Source organism: Aotus nancymaae, unplaced genomic scaffold (genome assembly GCF_030222135.1).
Source record: "Aotus nancymaae isolate 86718 unplaced genomic scaffold, 86718_ANA_hifiasm-v0.15.2.pri h1tg000036l, whole genome shotgun sequence".
NCBI classification, from domain to species: domain Eukaryota; kingdom Metazoa; phylum Chordata; class Mammalia; order Primates; family Aotidae; genus Aotus; species Aotus nancymaae.
The window spans coordinates 3829978-3854689 of record NW_026988450.1 but is presented as its reverse complement, the minus strand read 5'-3'; the positions used below and the strand labels follow the sequence as shown (position 1 = coordinate 3854689).

At 45.9% G+C, this 24712-nt stretch overlaps 1 protein-coding gene across 1 annotated transcript in view; it reads left to right on the top strand.

Annotated features, from left to right (window-relative positions):
* Positions 1-24712, top strand: part of PXDNL (peroxidasin like) — a 420144-nt gene that overhangs the window by 244502 nt on the left and 150930 nt on the right. The window contains exon 5 of the mRNA XM_021672892.2: positions 24566-24637. Within this exon, the coding sequence (XP_021528567.2) occupies positions 24566-24637 (72 nt within the window). The remainder of the gene's footprint in view (positions 1-24565; positions 24638-24712) is intronic.

The window sequence follows — 24712 nt, the reverse complement described above, 5'->3', positions numbered from 1 at the left end:
TTTGAAATTTGGCTGGGGAGTACACAGTCAGCTGGGGGACTAAGGTTACCGGGAGACACAAGAGAGTTGAGGGTTGGCATTTATGGAGGGTTTTTGTTAGGGTATTATTACACCAAAAAAAGGTTCCTTGTGGAGCTGTTAAATTAGTGGTTACCCGTATGGTCCTGTTACAGTTGGAGTAGTTCTGGCCTAGTGAGTAACATATTGGTAGCTGCGTGAAATCAGGTGGAGTATAGAGATTTACCTCCTTGATGGGGGGGAAGGGAGAAGTTGAGGCTGAAGTGTTTAAAGGGAAGGGATAGGGGACAGCAACGAAAGGGGTCTGTCCCAGGGAGGCGCACATGAGGCACGAGGTTAAGTTGGTTAATCCTGAAAGGTTAGCCAGTGCAATACCTTCTTTAAGGAAGGCGAGCCAGGAAAACGGAGATGAGTGTGGCTGCAAGTGTGTATTTAGGGTCCGTTCTTGCTGGCTTATGGCAGTATGGACTTGATGTGCCGTACGCACATATGTTCACCATATGTACAAGTGGGAGGAAGGATAGGAGGTGGTGGAGGTTTCATATACTGATGCTTTCTGGGGGGATGTCCAGCGACCATCCCAGGGGTCAGGTATTATAAGAGAAAACCGAGTGGAACCAATTTTGGTATTTCCTTCTCCATCTATATCTGGAACAAGTTTTAGGCAGGAGGGATGAGTTAGCTCTTCTGCGGCCGGGTGGGTGGAACAAGAGCCCCAAGTGCATCCCATGCAAGAACGCCAAGAGGAAGCTTTGCACGCTCCTTGTTGGTCATAGTGAAAGCAGAGCAGGGGAGCGGAGTAATGGATGTTGTTAAACCTGGTAAAATTTAGATAGATGGGGGTGCTGCACCCTGTAGAAGGGCAGTCAGAAGTTGTAAGAAGATGATTATGGCTGTATGGGGGAGTGTCACAGATCAAGGCAGTTTTGGTATAGTTTTCAGTTAGGTAGAACCTCCATATGTAAGGGGTGTGGCTGCTAAGCCTTGGTAAGTTTGACAGATAGAGGGCCAGTAGGAACAGCTTTCCATAATGAGGGGGTTCCATGGGGAGCCTTTTTTACCCAGGACAGGTGGATCCAAGATTGGGCTTCAGCAATTTTTATGGCTGATGGGGTGGTTAGGATGACAGTGTATGGTCCCTCCCACTTGGGGGCGAGGGGTTTTGGGGACAAGGATTTAATAAGAACTGAGTCACCTGGAGATACTTTTTGGTCAGTTTCGGATGACTGGGTAGGTTGGGGAAGAGAAGCGTTGGTGTGCTCCCTAAGGAGGTTTCGAAGGAGAGTGAAGTAAGGGAGGTAACTGCTTAGGGGCGTGACTTTGGGTGCTGGAGGAGTTGAGAGTAGGAAGGGGCGACCATACAGCAGCTCAAATGGGCTTAGCTGTGATGGGCCTCGGGGGCTTGCCCTCAGCCTGGCGAGAGCGATAGGGAGCAACGTGACCCAGGACTGGCGGAGCTCAAGCATAAGTTTGGTTAAATGTTCCTTGATGAGGCCATTGGCCCGCTCCACCTTACCGGAGGACTGGGGATGGTAGGCAGCATGCAGCTTCCACTGGATTCCAAAGTGGAAACAGCATTATTAACTTTGGAGATGAAGGCTGGGCTGTTTTCAGACTGTATGGTGGCAGGGAGTCCGAACCCTGGGATGATATCTTGAACAAGATGAGTGGCTACCGTTCCTGCAGACTCAGAGGCTGTGGGGTAAGCTTCGATCCAGCCTGAAAAAGTGTCAACAATGGTTAGCAGGTATTGGTATTGCCTGTGCTTTGGCATGTGAGTAAAATCGATTTGCCAATCCTGGTCAGGCAGGAACCCACGTAACTGGTGAAGCTGCCGCCAAGGATGACAGGAGCCCTGGGAGTTGGTTTTTGCACAAACAGTGCAGGAGGACTGGACCTCCTGTATGGTACTGAGGAGGTTGTAGGGGTGAAAGAGTGGGCTGAGGAACTGGTATAAGGCTTTAGGTCCAATGTGGAGTGAGTTGTGAATGTCTTGGATTATTTGGTGCCTCTGTTTTTCAGGGAGGATGAGGAGATTATGCTCAAAGGCCCAGTTGTCTTTGAATTGAACATTGGGTGAGGATTGAAGGTTGGCTAGTTCAGTGGGAGTGTATTGAGGGTGGTATGTTTTAGAAAGGAAACAGAGGGTAGCAGGAGGGGTCTTTCCTTTTGTTGTGGCTTTGGCAACTGAGTCAGCAAAGGCATTTCCCCTAGCTACCGGAGTAAGTGTGGATTGGTGTCCTCTGCAATGGATGATGGCTACTTTGTTAGGGAGCTGGATTGCCTGAATAAGCTGGGAAATGAGTTTTCCATTGAGGACAGGGGTACCTCTGGTGGTGAGAAAGCCCCGTTCTTTCCATATCATGCAGTGTGAGTGGGCAATTAGGAATGCATATTTGGAGTCGGTGTAAATGTTGACTGTTTTTCCGGTTGCCCAGACTAACGCTCGAGTGAGAGCAACTAACTCAGCTTGTTGGGAGGTAGTTCCTGGGGGCAGGGGCTGTGCTTCTATGACATCAGTGTCCGTGATGATGGCATAGGCAGCCTTTTGGGGTCCTGGGGTGTTAAGGGTTGAACTACCATTGATGTAGAGGGTGACTGAGGCCATTGGTATAGGCTGGTCAGCTAGGTCTGGACACGGGGACTGGCTGAGCTCTAGAATTTCGGAGCATGAGTGTGTTGCTGGAGGCTCTGGAGAGAGAGGGATAAGTGTGGCAGGGTTTAAAGGAGAACAATGCGAAAGGGTGATAGTAGGGTTTTCAATGAACAGTAAGTGTAGGAGTTGAAGTCGGGAAGGTCCGAGATGGGCCAGGGCTTGGTGAGTGAGTAGGTCGGTGAGTCGGTGTGGGGAGAAGACCTGGAGAGGGTGGTGTAGGTTGAGTTTTAGAGCTTCGGTAGTGAGGTCAGCCGCAGCTGCGAGGGCCCGTAAACACGGCTGCCACCCCCGTACGGTGGGGTTTAGTTGTTTGGACAGATAGGCCACTGGTAGGAGGGTGGACCCTATTGGCTGAGCAAGGACTCCTACTGCCGTGTGCTGTTTTTCTTCTGTGTATAGGTGAAAAGGCTTGTTGGGGTTGGGTAAGGCCAGACTGGTGGTTGTGCATAGGGCCCCAAGGAGAGCTCTGAAGGCCTGGTTAACGGTTCCCTGAGAGGATAAGGGTCCCACAGGGGCCTGCTTTGCCACTTGGTAGAGCAGCTTGGCTAGGAGAGCAAAGTTGGGCACCCAGTGTCGGAAGAACCCTACTAAGCCCAGGAAGGAGAGAATTTCGTCTGCTGAGGTAGGAGGTTGAAGGGCCCTGAGGGCCTGTAATCTATCAGTTGTAATTGCTCGGTGCTTGGGGGTAATTTGTAGCCCTAGATACGTTACAGAGGAGGTAGCTATTTGTGCCTTGGTAGGCGACACCCGGTACCCTTTGTTGCCCAGAAAATTTAGCAAGGTTGTGGTAGCTGAGAGGCATTCATGGTGAGAGGGAGAGCAGATTAGAATGTCATCTACATATTGAAGTAGACAGGATGGGGCAATGTTGCAACTTTGCAGGTCAGTGGCTAGTGCTTGGCCAAACAGGTGGGGGCTGTCTCGGAATCCCTGAGGTAGGACAGTCCAGGTAAGTTGTTGGGATGTGTTAGAGACAGGGTCTTCCCAGGTAAAGGCGAACAAGAAGTAGGAATTAGGGTGTAGGGGAATGGTAAAGAAAGTGTCCTTTAGATCTAATACTGAGAAGTGGGTGGTCGTAGGTGGAATATGGGAGAGGATGGTATATGGGTTTGGGACTACTGGGTGTACAGGTATGACAGCTGCATTGATGAGGCGGAGATCTTGGACTAGTCTATACTGGCCAGAGGGTTTTTGTACTGGCAAAATGGGAGTATTGCACGGAGAGTTAACTGGGATTAGCAGACCCTGTTTCTTTAGCTTTTCTATGATAGGGCGGAGGCCTAGTCGGTGAGTTTTGGAGATTGGAAATTGGGGACGGGCAGGAAAGGAGGTAGGATCTTTTAGGCGGATGTGTACTGGCTGGTGATGGGAAGCTACAGTTGGAGTACTGGTGTACCAGACTTGGGGACAGACGTCAGGGAGAAGTTGGGTAGGTTGGCAGGAGGTTGGTGGGTCTGCAGCAAGGGAAAGGAGGAAGGCATTGGTGTGAGGAAAGACTATAGTAGCTTGTAATTTGGCTAAGATATCTCGTCCCAGAAGGGGCACTGGACATGAGGGGATGACTAAAAAGGAGTGTGTGAATATGGAGGAGTTAAAAGAACACATAAGTGGGGGGGTTTGGCTGGGAGTGGATGGAGTTCCGTTAATCCCCATGACAGAGACCTGGGAAGGGAAAGTTTTTCCAGAATAAACGGGAAGCACAGAGAAGGTAGCCCCGGTGTCGAGCAAGAAGGAGACACTTTTACCTGCTACCTTGAGCACAACCCTGGGCTCAGCAAGGGTAACCGGGGTTGGAGAGCCAGGGCCCCGCTAGTCGTCCACTAGTCCCAACAGTTCTGGGAATGGAGAGTTTTGGATGCCTGGCTCCTGGACAGCACAAACAGGTTCCAGGCCTCCAGTGACCATCCCCTGTTGTCCAGCATGCCGATCCGGAGAGACCGGGACCCTGGATGAACTGGGGCAGTCAGACTTCCAGTGTCCCATAAGCTGGCAGATGGGACAGGGCTTGGTGGGTGAACGAGGCTGGGGACAGGCCTTAGACCAGTGTCCTTCTTTTCCACATTTAAAACACGCACCAGGAGGAGTGCGGGAATTGCTTTTAGGTCTTTGGTTCCCTGCTGGCCTTAGGGCTGCCACTAGAGCCTGGGTCTGTAGTGTGACCTTCTGCTTCATTCGGGCTTGGCGGGCTACTTCAGCCGTGTCTTCCCTAGCATTAAAAACTTTAAAGGCCATTTTTACTAGGTCGTGTATGGGGGTTTCCAGACCTTCCTCCACTTTTTTTTAGTTTTTTCCGGATATCAGGGGCTGATTGAGAGAGAAAATGAGAGGCTAGGACAGTGGCCCCATTTTGGGAGGTAGGGTCTAGTCAGGTGTATCGGACTAACACCTCTTGCAAGCGGGTGAGGAAAAGGGCAGGGTTTTCATCGGGAAGTTGAGTGACTTCCCTTAGTTTATCATAATTTACAACTTTGTTAGACACAACATCCATGCCCCTGAGGAGGTACCGGATCATGCGGTCCCTTCGGGGTATATCAGACCCACGACCAGCCTGATAGTCCCACTGAGGGTCTTCATTTGGGATTACTTCAGGTCCTAAAGGGACCTGGTTATCTATAGCATGGTCCTTATCTGCTTGGTGTCTGGCTGCAGCAAGGATGCGCTCATGCTCTTCAACTGTGAGTGTTGAGGTACAGATAACATGGATATCATGCCAAGTGAGGCTGTATGCCTGAGTGAGATATTGGAATTCCTTGATATAATTGGAGGGGTCTGCTGAGAACGAGCCAAGTCGCCGCTCAATCTGTGACAGATCTTGGAGTGAGAAAGGGACATGGACCCGAACTAAGCCTTCTGTGCCTGCTACTTCTCGAAGAGGGGCTAGGATTGTGGGTTGATGAGAGCGGGTATGGGCTGCTACCGGGGAGGCAAGAGGAGACAGGGCCTCCGAAGCAGAAGGCGCGGAGAGGGTGGGGGCATGGGCTGCCGCCGGAGAGGTCAGGGGAGGCGGGGCCTCCGAAGCAGAAGGCACGGAGAGGGTGGGGGCATGGGCTGCCGCTGGAGAGGTCAGGGGAGTCGGGGCCTCCGAAGCGGAAGGTGCGGAGAGGGTAGGGGAGAGGCAAGCAGCTGAAGGTGGCTGATTGCCAGGGCTGGTGGGAGGGGACAGATGCTCAGGCAGATCTTCCGACGAGGAGTAAGGAGGGGGAAATGCAGTGGAGGAGGGTTTATGAGGGGTGCGAGCTAGAAGAATTTGGTAGGTGGAGCAAGAGGAACAAAGATCGGGCGGGAACGGAGGTCCCAGAAAGTCTGAACATAGGGAATTTCATTGTCCTTGTTAATGTGGCGACAGAAATTATCGAGATCCCGAAGTATGTTGAAATCAAAAGTGCCAGTCGGGGGCCAATGTGACTGTTTATTAAGTTTGTATTGGGGCCAAGCAACCTGGGACAAGAATATGAGCTTTTTCTTGCGCAGGGTTTGCAAATATCCCAGTCTAGAAAAATTTTGGAGTAAACACCCTAAAGGGGTGTTCGGGTCCACTTTAGACTCCGTGTTCCCCATGACCGGGTGACGGGCCCGCCGGTGCCGGATAGGGAGGTAGCAAGGAGAGGGCATCCCTGCTCATTGCAGTCCCCACAGGTTTCAGGATTGGTGAAGTTAACAGTCAGAGAGGTGTCCCCGTCTGTCTGTTACCCTCGCAGGGAGGCTCCAGGAGCCGGAGGACTGCCTCGGCTTGGCCGAGTCTAGGGCGAGGAGTCCGGAAGGCACCGGAAGGTTAATCGCCACGGCCACTAGGGAGAAAGGAAAATAAGGCAGGCAAAATCTTACCTCATCCGGAGTCTTGCAGCGGTGAGGCAGGCAGACTGAGATTGAGGGGGAGGCCGTAGCCTGGGCCGCGAGGGCCAGGCACCAGACCGGCCAACCCCCTCCTGGGTTTCGGCACCACTTGTCTGACCCGCCCGGACCCTCATTGCTTGAACCCCAGAGAGCGACCGAATTACACCAGGCAAATAGACAGTTTAGGAGTTCAGGCTTTATTGGAGAGCCTGACTGGACTCGTGCCGGGGGAAGAGTCAGCAGTCTCGCGCCGGCTTTCTTTGTTCTGCGGCTTTTATAGAGGTAGAGTGACTGGGGGAGTGGGAAAGTCGACGTGTCGGGTGGCGATTGGGTAGGTGGGATGTCACGCAGGAAGTTTGCTGGGCGGGAGTTAGTTGGGCGGGAAGCTGCTGGAGAGCTGACGGGACGGTCGGTGATTGGTCAGGCCTGTTGCTGGGCAGAAAAGGAAGAGGGGCCTTTTAAGTGGAGAAGCCGAGTACTTTCTACATGACTGGGACCTGGGTGGGGTGAGAGGGGGGCCCGAGGGTCTCCTGCCAGACAACATGTTTCTTTGATTTAAATTGTAGGATGCTGTTACTCATCTTAGAATGATCTTTGTGTTAAAGTTACACAATTTTATTTCAAAAGAAGCTTTAATGATATATCCTTTCAAAGTTAGGAACACAGAAAGAAAATCCACCCAAAGCTGAAGCTATATCCTTTCTATTGTTTTATTATTGAAAATAATATATCTCCTTATACCTCAGTTATGATCCGAAATTGAAATTTCAGACCCCAGTGGCTTATAAAGTTACTTAGAGGATTTTACAAACTACAATATATCTCTATTAATATAAAAACTTGAAGCAGGTGAATACTTTAAAATCTCTTAAAACTTAGGAAAGAGAAAAGAACTAATAGAAATATGACATCGAAATGATCACAATTATTGTGACAGTCTGTACTTGTATTTTATATGTCTCTATTTATGAATATTTCACTCACACTTACGAAACTTCCAAAAAAAATTGTCACTTTCACTTGTGACAAGTAAGTACATTAGCTCTCGGGGAGTTCCAGTTACTTTCCAGAGGTCAGACAGGTCAAGCCAAGAGCTTATTTTCTCCCCTGTGGGAGGAGGCTGACGGTCCATCAATCCTGTGAGACGTTCAGGAAGGAGGACAGGAGGAATAGAAAATGAAGGCAAGGAAGGTGTTTTCTTTACAGCTCCCAAGGATTTTTTCCATAAACAGGGAAGAGAAACATCAAAAGACGCACCCACAGTGCGCTTGGGTACGTGTTTAGTGGTGTGTGTCTAGAGTGCCTGCAGAACACGGATTCTGGGCACTTTGCTTCCAAGTTGGCTTCCCAGAATTATCAGGTATGTGTTCACAATGAGTCCCTTCTCCACATCTAGACATGGCCTCCACTCCCAGAGCCTCACAGCAGCACGGACCAGCTAGAGTGTGACCTGCACCCTGGAAGCCCCAGCGTCTGTGGATGATCTTCCCCTGCTCTTCCACCTAAGCCCTCTTCCACCCAGCCCCTGAAGAGCCTGCAAGTCTGTGACCGGGGTGCTTCCACATCGCCCCAATTGCCCCTCAAAGACCTGCCCCCTTCCCTCCTCACCAGGCATCACACCTGGGGGCTTCAACACTGAGGTTCTCAGACCCCTGTAAGGTGAGGCTCAGCTCTGGCAAGGATGCAGCCTTCTCCTGGCTTCACGCTGCTGTATCAGCACCTAGTGTGATTTTAGGTCCAACCATTCTCTTTATCCTTCACTATGTATTTCTCTGCTGGAGACAATGTCATGATGCTTCAGACCAAAGTTACTCCAAGTATGGTCCTCCAAAAGTGTACGTTATGAAATGGGAATTTTGCACAGAACAACAATGATTGTGGGAGAGAAAGGATGTTGACTTATCTCCAATGCCTCTTTTCTTCAATGCTTTGGTTTCCGGAGGTCAGTGTGGGGATGTAAATTTCCCCCATTTCCAGGGCTGTATTTATTAGGTCTCTGGGGCTTTCTATCAAGTCTCAGAGTGTCTTGCTTGGTTGCCTGGACTTTGTGGAGTGATATAGTGGATGTGGGCATGGACATACTTAAGTGGTGTCATTTGCTTGAAGTATCGAACAGGGGTTCAGGAGCATCAGCTGATTTCTCTTTTACCTTCCTTTGTCAGTCCTATGTATTGGATGGCATTTAGATTGTACTGTTGGAAGATATTACCTGAAGGATTGGAGTATTACAAATAATTATAACATAAACGTTTAAATTATCAAAGCATGCAAATTTTCATAATATAGTATAGAGTCTACTGCCCTGAGTCTTAAATATTGTATTTGGAAAGCTTCATCCAGGGATGGTTCCATATGTAGCAACCTGACACTTTCGATTACATCTGAAATTAATGATTTAAAAGGAAAGAAACGAGGATTATGATATGGAAATATGTCACATTTGCTGACAGAAACAATTGAGTCTTCTTTTTTTTTTTTTTTTTTTGAGATAGAGACTTGCTCTGTCACCAGGCTGGAGTGTCATGGTGAAATCTTGTTTCACTGCAACCTCCTCCTCCTGGGTTCAAGCGATTCTTCTGTCTCAGCCTCCCGAGTAGCTGGGACCACAGGTGCGTGCCACCACGCCTGGCTAATTTTTTTGTATTTTTAGTAGAGATGGGGTTTCACCCTGTTGGCCAGGATGGTCTTGATCTCTTGACCTCGTGATCCGCCTGCCTCGGCCTCCCAAAGTGTTGAGATTACAGGCGTTAGCCACTGCTCCCGGCCAACAGTTGAGTCTTCTTTGCAATTTTATTCATTAACGATTTCATACAACTATCATTATGGTTTTGTCTTAGTATCTTTTCCTATCCTATTATCCTCTAAATGTTAAATGTCTTCTATTAGTTTATTTCTTAGGGCTCCAGCTGAGATAAAAGCAATTTATTCTCAGTGCAATGCAAATATGCACGGGATTTCAGGCTTCCACCGACTTCCTCAGTGAGGAATAGAGCTCTGTGTTCTTCTTCAATAACTGTAAGGTGCTCTATTTGTGGCAAGCTGTCCTCCTACAATGTGCATATGGCTTACATCCAGAAGTGAAATATGAAATAATTCATAGTTATGGACATAGAGGAGAAACAATATTCATTTATGGGCAGCTTTGGTTAAAGCTCTGTCTAGTTCTCTCTGAGGTGTAAATCCCCAGGTGACAATCAACTTTGTCTGGAAACTGGATTTATGGGTTTAATTGAGAAAGTCTTCCAGGCTGGAATATTTAGAACATTGTAGAATTTCATAGTTGGTTAGAATCTTGTGGAGCAAACTTAAATATAACTTTTAGAGTATATGCATTTAGAAAGCGAATTTGAGTTTCTAAAGCCAATTTAGAATAATGGAGGCAGGCATGCATGCATGCCAGTACTAATCCATAGTGTGTTGTTCTCTTTCACTATCGTGAGAAAATATATTTATGGAGAATGTTTAAATATTGTACATCAGTGTCCAATGCTACTTTTGCTGTAACTTTCATTATAGCTTTATTCTCTCTCTTATTTAAAAGTTTCTGTTGTTGTAGTAATCAAATGCCATGCTTGTATGAAGTCATGAAAAGAATGCAATAAGGTCGCATTGGTGTGCAAGCTAAGGCTTCCGCTGGTCCCTTGCACAGTGTGACTTAGCTTCCTCTGTTACTAAGATGTGGACCCACCATCTTTATGCTTGGGGTGGCCCTGATGTTTCTGAAGCAACTTTCACAAGGCACAGTCCAGGGCACATCAGTGCTGCTGACCTCCCGTACTTCCCTTTCCTCACTGCTTCCATCCTCTGAGTCTTCATGCTGGGTCCCTGCCTGTAAGTGCACAGCCTCACCTGGAGAGCAGCCTCACCTGTGGGCATCAGCCGGCACCACAACTCCTCCAGCCTGCCCAACACTTGTCCATCTCCCTCTGCAACCAGGTCCTCCACACTGCTGCTAGCTAGAGTCCTGTTTCACTTGAACAAATCTTAAGCTTCCTAATATTTATGTACAATTGATTTTGTTTGTATGAAAGCGCAAGAGGCTGAGGGAGAGGTGGATCATTCCACAGCATGCGGGCACAGACCCTTCCAGGATGCCTTCCTTGCCTTATAATTGGAACGGAACCCAGGTTGGGCTGCTTGCTGCTTGAGAGTTGGTGGGAGGAAAAGCAGCTTTATTCAAGAGCCAGCAAACCGAGACGAGGGCAGACTAGTGTCCTAAGTGCCATCTTAAGTTACTATAGATTTCAGACTCTTTTTTATGTTAGAGGCAGCAGGGTGGAGAGGAGGGAATTGAGATCGAGTCACGTGATCATGACCGCAGACAACTCAGCAAGCGAGTTGGGACCTTTGTCCTTGGTCAGGCCACAGTGCTCCTGTAAATCTTCAACAAAACATCATCAGTTGTTTAAATACTTCCCCCCTTTCATCCCAAAGTTAGCTTCAGAAACTACATGTGGCCGTTTCTGCATTTTATCTCAGTGCTCTAAAGTTAGCCTAGCCTACATGCAGGATTGGGCAAAGACCCCTTAAACAGAAACGGAGCACGTTATGTTCATTCATTTGCTGCTTCCCTGTTACAGAATCAATGCTACCGTCTCCCTTTTCCTCTATTACGCTTCCAAGCAGATCTTCACTTCACGGCTGAGAGGGGAACGTATTGGAACATCTCCTTTCTGATTTGGTCCTTCTTCTCTGACGTCTCTCTGTGCTTCTCTTACTTCCTAGAAATCCCACCGTCCCTGTGAGATGACGTCTCCATCTCACCCCTGTCCTCACATCCCAGGCGGTTCAGTCTTGGCTCCTCCTCACACATTTCTCTCCTCCCGTGGATCTAACTTTGTTGTTCTCTTTACAGCAAGAGTTCTGAAATTTCCACACTATGCTGCACTTCTCTGAAACACCCTGTACTTGTTCCGTTTTCAAAATGTCAGTAGGGGTATATAAACTCTGCGTACCTTCCCACTTGAGATTTTTTAATGGGAATGGTCTCAGATGGAGCCATCTGATCTGACAGGCATTGCCCAAGGCCATAGTGCCATAAAATCACGGCGCATGAAGGGGATGGTCAGAGCAGGCAGCCATTCCTCTGCTTTTAAATTCAACTGAAATCTTCTAGCAAGTAACTTGGCTGGATGATGGGGGCATTCAGGTTCAGGGCTGAGAAGAAATATAGCAAATACAGTATACTGAGGAAGGGGGATTTACCTTCTCCCCTTCCCGTGTTTTTCCAACATTTCTTCTCAAGCCTACTGTACCCACGAGACAGGAGCATTGCACTCTTCATCCTGGGCGTTTCTCCCCCTTCTGGGGGGCTTCCGCCTAGAACGGGAGGAGTGCATTTGATTGGTTGGTGACTGATGTCCCTGGACCAGGGTGGCTCTGTGGTGATGTCAGGGATGGCCCGCCTGTCATCCTTTGTCTGCCCTTCCTGCCTGTGTCTGGCCTGCAGCCCCCTCCTTGCAGCCTGGTCAGTGAGTGTCTTCGGAGCACATGCTCCAGGCCCTGCTGATCTCTGCACCCGAGGATTTTAATTTGGCAGCAGGCGGTAAGAGTCCTCATGTTGACCTCAGTACCAACCAAGTTGTCCATTCCAGTTTTTCACAAGGAGCCCTGCATTGGAGTCTCCAGCAGGCAGCCCCTATGCACTCTGTACGTTCTGTTAACTCTGGAGGGAAGGCGACCGGGTGGCAGGTCTTGGGCAAAACGTCCCTACTGCTGGCCCCTGTCTAAAGTTCTAAACCGTAAGGATTTTCTCAGCCTTCTCTGCACTCTGCTTGCCTTGGACTTCTCCCATGTATCAGGAAGGTGCTAGGTGACCTTCACAGATGATCTGCAGTCTTCCACTGCCCCGACACGAAGTATCATCAGCCACGGCTTCGCAGAGCGAGTGACGGGGCAGATAAGAAGATGAGCAGGCCTCCTTGTGTCCAGTGCCCAAGCTTCTGTTAGCCATCCTGCCCCTGTAAAAGCCTCTGGGATCCGTTTCTGCATTTTCTCTTAGGATTGTCTCTGCTTCACATGAGACCTGCTGCCACTTCGTTCCAGGCTCCCATTTCTTCTTTCCTAGACCACGATAGGATCCTCAGAGCTGACTCACCCCTCGTTCTTCTGTTCCATCGTCCCACCTTTGACCAAACTGTGGCCCTGAACTGCAGCACTGATAGCATCAATTTCCTGAGCCTGAAACCCTTTAATTAGTCCTTAAAAAAATACAAACCAGCCCCTAGGTATCTCAGTATTCACAGGCATTGTTTACGTTGTTTCATCTGCCCCGATCACTATTCCTTCACTTGAGTTGTTGAAAGCTCACCATCCTTCAAAGTTCCTCTCAAGCACCAATGTATCCACAAAGATTTTATGTGGTTTGCATTTGTTTCATTGAATCCTTAAGCACTGAGGCTTCTTATATGACACTTATTATGTCTTTTAATGACTCTGTGTATGCTCTAAGTGAATTACTTCTCTGACTGTCTTCCTTGCACCTAACACGGTACTTTCTACGGAGTTGTCATTCAATAACAATGTGGCCTTCTTATGGCACAAGAAACGCTCGCCTCCAGAGAGGTGTGCAGTGTTTTATGGTCTGCGATCTCTGTGTTCCATAATGTACACTCCCATTGCTCCACACAGGACCCGGTTATGCTCCAACCTGGGAATCTTTTTTTGTTTGTTTGAGATACAGTTTCACTCTTGTTGCCCAGGCTGGAGTGCAATGGTGCAATGTTGGCTCTCTGCAACCTCTGCCTCTTGGGTTCAAGTAATTCTCCAGCCTCGCTGCCTCAGAGCAGCTGGGATTACCAGTGCCCACCACCGTGCCCAGCTAATTTTTATATTTTTAGTAGAGACAGGGTTTCACCATGTTGACAAGACTGATCTTGAACTCCTGACCTCAGATGATCCACCCACCTTGGCCTCCCGAAGTGCTGGGATTACAGGTGTAAGACACCATGCTTGGCCCTGGGACTCTTAAATTCCAAAATACAGCCTGATGAGCCTCAGGTCTCCTGTGCTTCTTAGCTTGTGTCTCAGGTCGCCATTCACGGGATGGTTTCACCTTATCTAAAATCTGTCGGTGCCTTCCAGATTTAAGTCCCTCTGCATGTGGCCTATAGTTCCTGTCCCTCGTGTGCTTTATCCTACGCTCCTGCTGTCCTTTAGATTCGAATATGAACCAACCTCAGCTTCTGTTTCTTTATTTCTGCTTTCTACTTCACTGTGTTGGGGGAGACCACAAAATCACATAGCTGTACTGTTTTGAGTCACAACAAACCCATCTCAAATTTTGGGTAGATTCTCAAATAATTCAAACAACTTTTCCAGAAGCTCACACTTGGCAAGACGAAGTCTTAGAGAGTGTGATCTTCTAGATCTAGGTGAGATGAGATTCTCATCGAGATCGTGCTTTCAATGGGTCCATAAAGGTGAAAACTAAAACTTGGCCGTAGCCTCGCAATGCCAAGGAGCACGATGGGGCTCCTTCCCTCGCTGGCTCTGCAGCCTCTTCCCAAGGTGCCCCTCTTGCCTTAGATCCAGTATTCCCCCCGCACTCCACAGGTGACCTGGCCTTCTGCCTTTCTAGGACCTTGTCCTAAGGGTCTCCTGGGCATTGTCTCTGATCTTGCAGCAGCCCTGCAATAGAGATAATATTGTCATTTTTCAGTCTAATGGGTGTCTTTTCCATGCCAGAACTCTTTTAGGAGCTGAGCTGTGACACTAAACAAAACATAAAATCTCTGACCTTGAGGGACCTGCGAACATTCTAGCAGGGAAGGCAGCTTAAAACTAACAAATAAACAAGCGTATTGCATAGTATAATGCAAGTGTTTGGCAAATATTTAAATGTGTTTATGTATATGTCTCTCTGTCTATCTATCTATCTATCTATCTGTCTGTCTATACCAGAACCAGGGGAGGGAGGGATTGAGAAGTGCCAGGATCTGGGAATGTAGCTGCAGTTTGAAATGGGAAGGGTCACGGGGAGACTCCTTGACCAGGTGGCATTTGAGCAAAGACTTGGTGGGGAGGGAAAGAGACACATGCATGCCAGGGAGACACAGCACAGGCAGAGAGGCAGCTGCTGCTAACACCCAGGTTAGGAGTGAGCCTGGCGTGTGAGAGGAATGGCTTGGATGCCGATGTGGCTGGGGCAGAGAGACAGGCCCAGTTAGCATGGAACTGTGTAGATCAGAGGAACAGATTTGATTCGTATCATTGTGAGCGATGTGCATTTTATTTCGAGTGAGCCCTGGAGGGTTTTGAAGGAGAGCTGGCATGCCTGATCCAGCAGGCTTTACAATGATCACTCTGACTTCTGTGTTTCCTGCATTCTTCTTTTACTTGACAAATGAATATTGTGTATATTTATAATGTACAACAGGATGCTTAGATAGATGTATACATTGTGAAATGGCCAAGTCAAGCTAATGAACCTATGCCTTACCTCATACACTTATTGATTTTTGTGTGTGGTGAGAACATCTAAAATCTCCTCTCTCAACAAGGACGGCTATGTTGACAATAGGCTTTGGCCTGGCAAGGGTAGGGAGACCAGTTGGTTGTTTTGCTGTGCACTAGGCCAGAAGTGGTGGGGGCTCAGAGTAAGGAGGCAGGAGGGCAGGTTTGGGATGGGTACAGCATCTGGGGCCATTTTGCAACCAACCACTTGGATGGAGGATGTTGGAGAAAGAGGGAAGTCAGGGTATTACTGAGACTCTTGCCCTCAACAACTAGAAGGTCCTTCAGGCCCATTTCACAGCCTGCACATCTCAGCTGAGGACCTAAACAACTAGAAAGTCATCAGCTGAGACAGGCAGGCTGTGAAATGGGCATGAAGGCTAATCAGGATTGCAGATTTGCACACAAGAAGCTTGAGATGTCACTAGGCAGCCACATGGGCATGGGGCTGGCGGTAGGACATGGGTCTCCAATGTAAGGCAGGGGCGAGGGCTGGCTGTGCTACGTGGGTATCTTTGACATCTGAAAGTGCTCATAGTCCTGGTACTGGATGTCGTTGAGTTTGTCTGGAAAAAAGGAGAAGCCTCAGGACCCAGCCCTGGGCACTCCAGTCCAAGAGGCTGGGGAAAGAGAAGGAAGCAGTGAAGGGCCCTGAGCAGGAGGTCCATTGAGGTGGGAGAGGATCTGGGAGGATGGTGTCCTGGAAGCCAGGGAAGAACGTGGCAGGGAGAGGAACTAACCCATTTGTTCCAATGCTGCTGAAAATCCCCTAAGGAAAGGACTCAGAACGCAGTCCCAGCTTTAGCAGTGATGATCAAAACGAGCTGAGCTCCTTGTCCTGCGTGGCGTAGCCACAATTCAAAATACACACCTCTGTCCTTTCTACATTTCTCTTACATTTCACAACTGACTTTGCCTTTTACCTTAAGGGGAAAATTGAGGGCAGAGCTAATAGACATCCTACTAGCTTTCCTTGTGACAAAAGACAATTGTGCCCATTATCATAACACATATTCTACCAGACTGTGGTCACTGATTCCTTGCATTTTACCACTTACCTGATTGCAATCTCTGAGAATGTCAACGATCTTGTCCTACACTTCACAGGCATTCAGTAAGTACTTATTAATGTTTTAATATACTAAAGGAGCCAGAGGAGTGAAGTTACATCTGACACGAGCAATCACTAAGTCCTTAATGGAAAAAGTACTGTTGAGCTTAAATGGGTGAGAAAACACTTTGAATGTTAGACACTATGAAAAAAATAGGGGAGGTTCCAGAGATAATGAATTTGGTTAAAGGGTGCTCAGACTTATGATGGAGGGGAAAGTCACAGGTTGGCACTGAATCTTGGAAAGCCTTGAATTCCTGCTAAAGACAGTTAAGAAGACATTGATGATCCTTAATAAAGGGGATGGTCTAATCAGAATTTTTTTTTCCAAAAGAGCCACCAAGTAATTCAATATAATGTAGATTGGAAAGAAGAGACTGGAATTACATGGAACATTTACAGCTATTAGTTCAGGCAAAAAGAGATAGATATTGAACAAAGAAAGTGAAAGATTTTTCATAACTCTCAATCATATTATATCTAAATATCTAACTTATTGTAGAAACATGGCTTTTTCTGTAACTATTCCTTTTTGTTTGTTTGTTTGAGACAGAATCTCACTCTGTCACCCAGGCTGAAGTGCAGTGGCACAATCTTAACTCACTGCAACCTCCGACTCCCTGGTTCAAGTGATTCTCCTGCCTCAGCCTCCCCAGTATCTGGGATTACAGGCACACAGCACCACACCCAACTAATTTTTGTATTTTTAGTAGAGACGGGGTTTCACCATGTTGGCCAGGATGGTCTCGATCTCCTGACCTCATGATCTACCTGCCTCGGCCTCCCAAAATGCTGGGATTATAGGCGTGAGCCATTGCATGTGGCCTTTTTCTGTAACTATTCTAATTTAGGATTGAAATGACTTCCTGAGGAGTGAAACTTGTGAAATATCGTTTTTAACTGGTTTTAACTCTTTAAGATTAAACACAATTCTCTTTATAATGGATTTTGGTAGCATACACTGTTATTGACTTTTGCACAGCATGCAAATGAGATGCTGGAAAGTTTTTCTCTGGAAACTAATGGATTATGAAAATTCAGTCGATTTTTCCTTTAAAACCAGTTGAAATCATTTACTATACTCTGAAATAAGGATCTTCATTCAGATGCTTAATTAATTCCTAAACAGTATGAATAATTTGTTGGTGTAATAGATAATTCTTGCTTGCTATTGTGCAATGAAGCTAAAAAGTGCCTATTTCATCTCAGCTGAGATTATTATATAGAAAGTTGGTGTCATCTCAATGCATCTGGCCCGTGAATGTGAGGCAGCGCATGGTGGGTCTCCAAGCCAGCTGTCAGCAAACTGCTCTTCCTCTGAGCTCTGTTTCATGTGCTAGGATTGCTGCTGTCTTATTTTCAACATCCCGTCTACATGCTTCAGATTCAGATGGCCTTAACTTATGTTTACACACACATAGACACAGCAAAAGTACATACACAGACACACAGAGACAGGCACAGACACACTCTGGTGTGTAGTCTCCTTCTACCAACAGTATTCCTGTTTTCTTTATAATCTCATGAATTTTCAGAAAATAAAAAGCAGCTACTTTGTACAAAAATGTTGAGAACATCGAACGTATATGCTGTTTTGATTGTGCACTTAGATACAGATAAATATAGTGTTTTTCTCTCCATCTCTGCTCTTGCCTTAGATCGGGGTTGCCAAGGTGACCGTACAGCACAGAGCATTTGTTTTATGTGGCTCAGTGAGTTCACGCTGAAAGCTAAAGCGATACGAGCAACTTCTCACCCTGAGAATCATTATCTCTCTGTTATTTTTGTTGTCATTCTCTGGCCACATGTTCCTGCTCTCCATGTTTTAAAGAGTGTAGGAAGATTTTTGTCCTCACTTTGGCAGCCTGATACCTGGGGGTGGCTGTGTAGATAAATATTTACTCAGATGAGAGCTGTCAAATGTGTGTCAGTGTTTACAAAAATGTGTGATTCTAACACGTCCCTTTGGAGTGAGATGGATTCTCTTAGAAAAACCCCAGGGAGACATTGCTAGATGCCCTCTGGGTTCATGAGTGATCAAAGGTACTATAAGGTTTTAGGAGATACAATTACACATACGTGATTACAGATGTAACTAAAGTCAGGCTTGTGTAAAATTTGGGATTGTTCTTCCTCAAGGAAATGTGATGCCGTATAGACTGTTGAGCCGATATTAACTCAGAAAGCTTTTTTTAGGGCTCGTACTCCCATCCTGTGTTTTATATCACAGAACATGCAAAGAATTCAATGTCTTATCCTCATGTTTGCAAAGACAATGCTCATGCAAAACTCTTGGCTGGTCATTCATTCTCTCAGTGATTAACTATGTATCGACTATCTATTTGTCAAACTCTGCTAAGAAACCAGGGATGTGAATATTATTTTAAATTCAACATGTTCTCTGTCTTCGTGGACCTTAGAGCTTAGTTAGGGCAGACAGACATGAATCACATAATCACTCAAAGAAATATGAAATTGCTACAGTACAATGATGGGTCAGCTCATAACAGGGGCATTTGACCAGGAGCTCAGAGAAGGCTTTCCAAAGACAGAACACAGCAAGATCTGAAAACAGGGCTAGAATCACCAGGCAAGAAGGGTTACCAGGCTAAGAAAACAATCATGCAGAGACTACTGTGGGCAGGAGTCTGGCAGGCATGTGGCTAGGAGGAGGCCAGGGCACTGGGGTTGAGGTGGGAGAAGAGGGGGATAAAGGGGTGACTGGAAGGGCATTTCTAAGCAAGACCAGGCTGGAACTTGGGCTCTGTTAAAAAAAACAAAAACAGAAACAAACTCTGTCTTTATTTCTACAGAAACTAAAAGCCATTTAAGGGTCTTGGATTTCTACTGGGGGGAGAGCAGATAGATGTAGCTAGACCGGTTTGTTTTTTCTTTTTCTTTTTTGTGAGATGAAGTCTTATTCTGTCGCCCAGGCTGGAGTGCAGTGGCACGATCTTGGCTCACAGTAACCTCCGCCTCCCAGATTCATGCGATTCTCTTGCCTCAGTCTCCTGAGTAGCTGGGACTACAGGCGTGCACAACCACCCCCAGCTAATTTTTGTATTTTCAGTAGAGACATATTGGCCAGGCTGGTCTAGAACTCCTGACCTTGTGATCCACCTGCCTCAGCCACCCAAAGTGCTGGGATTACAGGCGTGAGCCACCTCAGTTTGCTCTTATATTTTAGTACTTGAGGGCATAGTTTGCTCTAGTGTGGAAGTAGTGGATAAGAGGAAAATGGAATACATTCAAGAATTTAGGAGGCAAAATAAAATAAAATAAAACGCAGAAATGAGCAAGGTACAAAGAGTGAGGGAGAAAGAGGGGTCAATGCTAGTTTTCTGAGTTGCACAAATAAATATACAGCAGTGCCATGAATTGGGAGAAGGGGCAATGGAGGACAGCCAGAGTGGTGAAGGGGGATCCTGGGCTGGGTTTCAGACATGTTGGGTTTGAGATTACTTGAGACATCTGGAGGGTATTTTAAGAAGACAGTGGGTGCATGAATTTAGATCCTAGAGGTACGTTTGGGTGGGAGATGTAATTTGTGGGTCTTCTGCTTAGAGATAACAGTTGAAGGCACAGGTACTGATGAAATCATCTGGGGAGCTAAGCGTGAATCCACATGACATGACAATGCCGATAGTTTTCTGCTTATTTTGAATGAAGAGATAACTACTAATTCATTTACATCTAAACCTTATGAAGTGACTTACACAGATTTAAAACCCTCTCAAGTAGTCATTCACATTTATCTACCTGCTATAGATATCCAAAAATGGCAGGGTTATCCACAGCCCAGAAAAATATGATGTCGGAGAGGAGAGCCTTGCTATCTTATCAAAGCTCAGAAGGGAGTGGAGATGAAAGCTAACTCCCTCTTTATTTGAATCTGCTAAAGTCATCACACAAAGCAAACACATATAACCTAAAACATTCTACTGTTTTAAATTGGCTTAAAGTTTAAAAAAATGTTTGAAAAAATGTGGTTGGAAAATTTGTCAAATCTTATGGACACAAAACTTAAATATGCTTGGACTGTAATCAAACAGAACCCTCTGGGTTGCCTCATCTTCCTGCAAGGAGCAAAATATACTTACATACATTTGTCACATTCATTAGTAGTGAATTCCTATGCCAGTTGCTTACCCTACTGTGCATTACATTGCAGTCCAGCAGAAAGCATTTGTCCTTCAGGCCATCCCTGGGTGAATCTAAGATTGGAGTGATTTATTCTAGGGAAGCATTGCTGGGATGGGGAATAGACAGGGTCTGTGATTAGTGGGTGCTCAGTGGGTGCCTTGTGGAAAAGGAGATTATGCATTTCTCATGAATTATGAGGAATTCATAATAAATATTACTTCATCTCTGTACCACATTTTCCCAGTTAAATAATAAATATGTATTGCTACCTGTGACATATTTAAATATGAAATTGTTATTTATTAGTTACTGTGGAGCAGAAATCACATAGTGGCTACGTAATATTGGATAAACTGTTGTATGTTATTTCACCTCTTCAGTTGTCTCTTTGCCCCAATTTTAGGTGGCTCCGTAGGTAAGGTGCCCCCCCAAGTGAAAGCTGTCTTTCTGATTCCAGTAACACAAACACCTGTGCAAACTACGCAGGCTGCACATTTGAGCGACGATGGCAGGAATACTAGTGCTACTTGGAAATTCATGTGCTAAACTCAAGTTTTCTTTATAAGAAATTGTTCTAATGCATAAAAAAGTAGGAAGGAAAAAAACCAAAGCAATTCTCCGAGCTTATACATGGGGTAAAAGATTCACTTTGAAAATCTGGGAGGTGTTAGGTCGGCTAAACCACAGACCTGGCTTGTGACTCTTTTCCTGCGACCTGTTAGGTTGTTTCATGACTGGAATGTGATGCTTCCCTCCAGTTAAGAACTCCACAGCTTCACATTTAAAAAAGCCACTAATACAGGCAAACTGAGAACCAGAGTGTAGAGAGCATGGGCTTTGCGGGGTTTGTGGCTTGGGATCGGCTCTGTGGCCTCGGGCACTTTCCCGCTCCCTGTGGAGAATCTGTTTCCATACCTGAGAAGCCTTTTGCTCCGGGATTCTTGGATCAGGTTTCCATAGGTCATCTCTGGGTGCTCTGTGTTAGCTGAGCCTGTGTACGGCTGCACCCTTTGCTGCTAGAGAGGCTGTTGAACCCAGGTGTTAAGAGAAACGTCAGAAACTGAACCTTCGTTCCGGCATTTCCAGGCTGTGTGAAATTGAACAAATCACTTCATCACTTTATCACATTTTTTCCCAGTTAAATAATGGGGTATTTATAGAATCTACCACATAGTGCAGTTGCAAAAATTAAAACTGATTAAATACAGGTAAAGCATTTAGGACACTGAGTGTTTGTTGCTGTTCCTCTTAATTACTTCTTCATGCTAGGTTTGAAGCCCTCATCAGCACTTAGTCCTAGTTATCATAAAACGTCCATGTGTACTCCACATGCTGGGCCTACCCAGTATACAGAGACTGGAATCCAACAATGCGGTACATTTCACTTGGGAAGAGAAATCTTGTAACTGACCTCTTTCCAACTCTTTCTTCACTGCAGTCACAGAGACTTCTCTTTCTTCCCTCCTTCCAGCAACCAGTCTCCCCCAACAGTCCTTCCCCATATCTGCTTTCACTCTCCCAGCCCCTACCTCAGTTTTAACTTGCTAGACCAATGATGCAGGTAATGATTTTGTAGGGGACGGTGTGTGAGTGCGTGGGAGTGAGTATATGTGTGTGTGTGACTGTTAGCATATGTGAGCATATATGTGAATCCATGTGTCAGTGTGTGAAAGTGTGGTAGTGTACGTGAGACAGCGTTAGTGTGAGTGTGACACTGTGTGAGATTAGGTGTGTGTGTAGATGTGTATGTGAGTGTGACAGTGTGTGTTAGTGTACGTGAGAGAATATGTGAAAAAATGTGAGTGTGCATGAGTGTCCAAGAGTGTGTGTTAGTGTAAGTGTGGTTATGTCTGAGTATGTGAGTGAGTGTGAGTGTGAGCATGTGTGTGTGTCTGTGTGTGTCTGTGAGAGTGTGAGTGTGTGTGAAAGTGTGTGTGAGGGTGAGAGTATGTGAGTGTGAGTGTGAGCATGTGTGTGTGTCTGTGTGTCGATGTGAGAGTGTGTGTGAAAGTGCGTGTGAGGGTGAGAGTGTGTGTATGCATGAGGCTGTGTTAGTGAGTGTGTGTATAATTCAAGGCAACCAGGGTAAAGTTGTTTCATGTTAACACTAAGGCAGTTATTGTTGGGTCTTATACAACATCACCACTGTAACTTTTAAAATGAATAGAACCCCTGGAAGGAATGCATGGGATACGGGCCCGGGAGCTGAATTTCAGAGAGTGGGACAGCATAGCAGTGACTCTGGAAGCAATCTAAGGCAGTCTGAAACAACCATACCTTTCCAGCGACATGGTGTTCACTCTGTTGTGATTATATGCTTTCATTAGGTGTCTGAAGTGCTCTTCCTATAATCACGATTTATAAGAGGGAAGCCTAGGAATGAAGTAAAAATATTTTTCTTAATCATTTTTCTTTTCTTCTTTCAAAAATATTTCTAATTGTGATTAAATAAATGCATTTTATACAAACATGGGCTGTAAAGCTGTCCTTTTCCTTGCCTGCCCTTACTTCAAGTCAGAGAGCTTCGCATTGGCAAAGTCAAGTGCCATTCATTGTGTTTTCCCACGTGAACTTACGATACCCTCTTTTCCTTACTTTTCATGGTAATTTTGTATGGGCAGTGCTTTCTTCAGCAGTTTACTGTAGACTGCTGTGTATCACTGTTGGTTTCACTGAGATTATTTGAAAAGGCTGAGTTCAGAAGTCAGGTGCAAGAATACATTTAAATTTTCTTTTTATTTGAATTAATTTTTTAATTATACTTTAAGTTCTGGGGTCCATGTGCAGAATGTGCAGGCTTGTTACATACGTATACACGTGCCATGGTGGTCTGCACATCCATCACCCCATCGTCTACACTAGGTGTTTCTCCTAATGCTATCCCTCCCCTAACTCCCCGCTCCACAACAGGCCCCAGTGTGTGATGCTCCCCTCCCTGTGTCCATGTGTTCTCATTGTTCGACACCACTTATGAGTGAGAACATGCGGTGTTTGTTTTTCTGTTCTTGTGTCAGTTCGCTGAGAATGATGGTTTCCAGCTTTATCCATGTCCCTGCAAAGGACATGAACTCATCCTTTTTTATGGCTGCATAGTATTCCATGGTGTATATGTGCCACATTTTCTTTATTCAGTCTATCATTGCTGGACATTTGGGTTGTTCCAAGTCTTTGCTATTGTGAACAGTGCCACAATAAACGTGCGTGTGCATGTGTGTTTATAATAGAATGATTTATAATTCTTTTGGCATATACCCAGTAATGAGATTGCTGGGTCAAATGGTATTTCTAGTTCTAGATCCTCGAGGAATCACCACACTGTCTTCCACAATGGTTGAACTGATTTGCACTCCCACCAACAGTGTAAAAGCATTCCTATTTCTCCAAAGAAAAAACAAACAACCCCATCAAAAAGTGGACAAATGATATGAACAGACAGTTCTCAAAAGAAGACATTTATGCAGCCAACAAACATATGAAAAAAAGCTCATCATCACTGGCCATTAGAGAAATGCAAATCAAAACCACATTGAGATACCACCTCATGCCAGTTAGAGTGGCGAGCATTACATTTTCTAAGAGGAGTGCCCTCCCCATGGCTCCTGCTGTTTATTGGGAAGATTTGCTTTGCAAAGGTCTTCTCAGCTGTCTGCTTCGAAAGCATGCTTCTCCATTTCATCACAGGATTTCTGAAGAAAATGCAAGCCTTTCTGTCTTAAGTTGCTCTGCTTCAAGAGAAACCTTTCTGAAATGGAAGTTTTGGAAATATCTTTTGGATCAGTTGCACAGAGGGGATACCTAGGTCTGAAAAAGTCTAATTCCAAAAGGATTAAAACAAGACACATTGCTTCTCATCCATCCCCCGGCATTAAAATTAATTCATTTCAAGCATGATGATCATATTACATCAAATATGCCATCCTTTGACTCCTTCAGATAGGAATGTCTCCCTGTTCTGAAATGTAAATAAGCGTATGGTCACTTGTAATCTATCTTATTATGGTTGTAGTCTTGATTATTACTCCAACTTCATTTATTTTAAACATTTTAATGAGTAGAAGAGTGATTTCAACAACCAGAAAGCATCCACTCGAGAGGCTCCCTGGGAAAGGGGGCATCATGACCCTTTCTGGGTGGGCTTTGGGTTCCCTTTGAAACGTCGGGTTTTTAGACCCAGGACTGTGAAGAACAGAAGAGACAAAATATCTCAGCGTTTCTGATTTTCATTTGTGATATATAGTGGTTGGGGACAGTGAAATTCACAATTTCAACTGAAGCAATTGCTAATTCTTCAAACATTTTATTTTACTCAGCAGCACAAAAAATAACCAACTTGATTTTGTACCTTCCAGGTATATTCATTTCAACCAACTAGAAACGCTAGAGCCAGAGACCTTTGGAGACCTTCTGAAATTAGAGCGACTGTAAGTGTTGACCCTTTAGATGTCTTTGCTTCTGCTTTACATTTTCCATTTATACAACCCATCTGACGGCCGTGG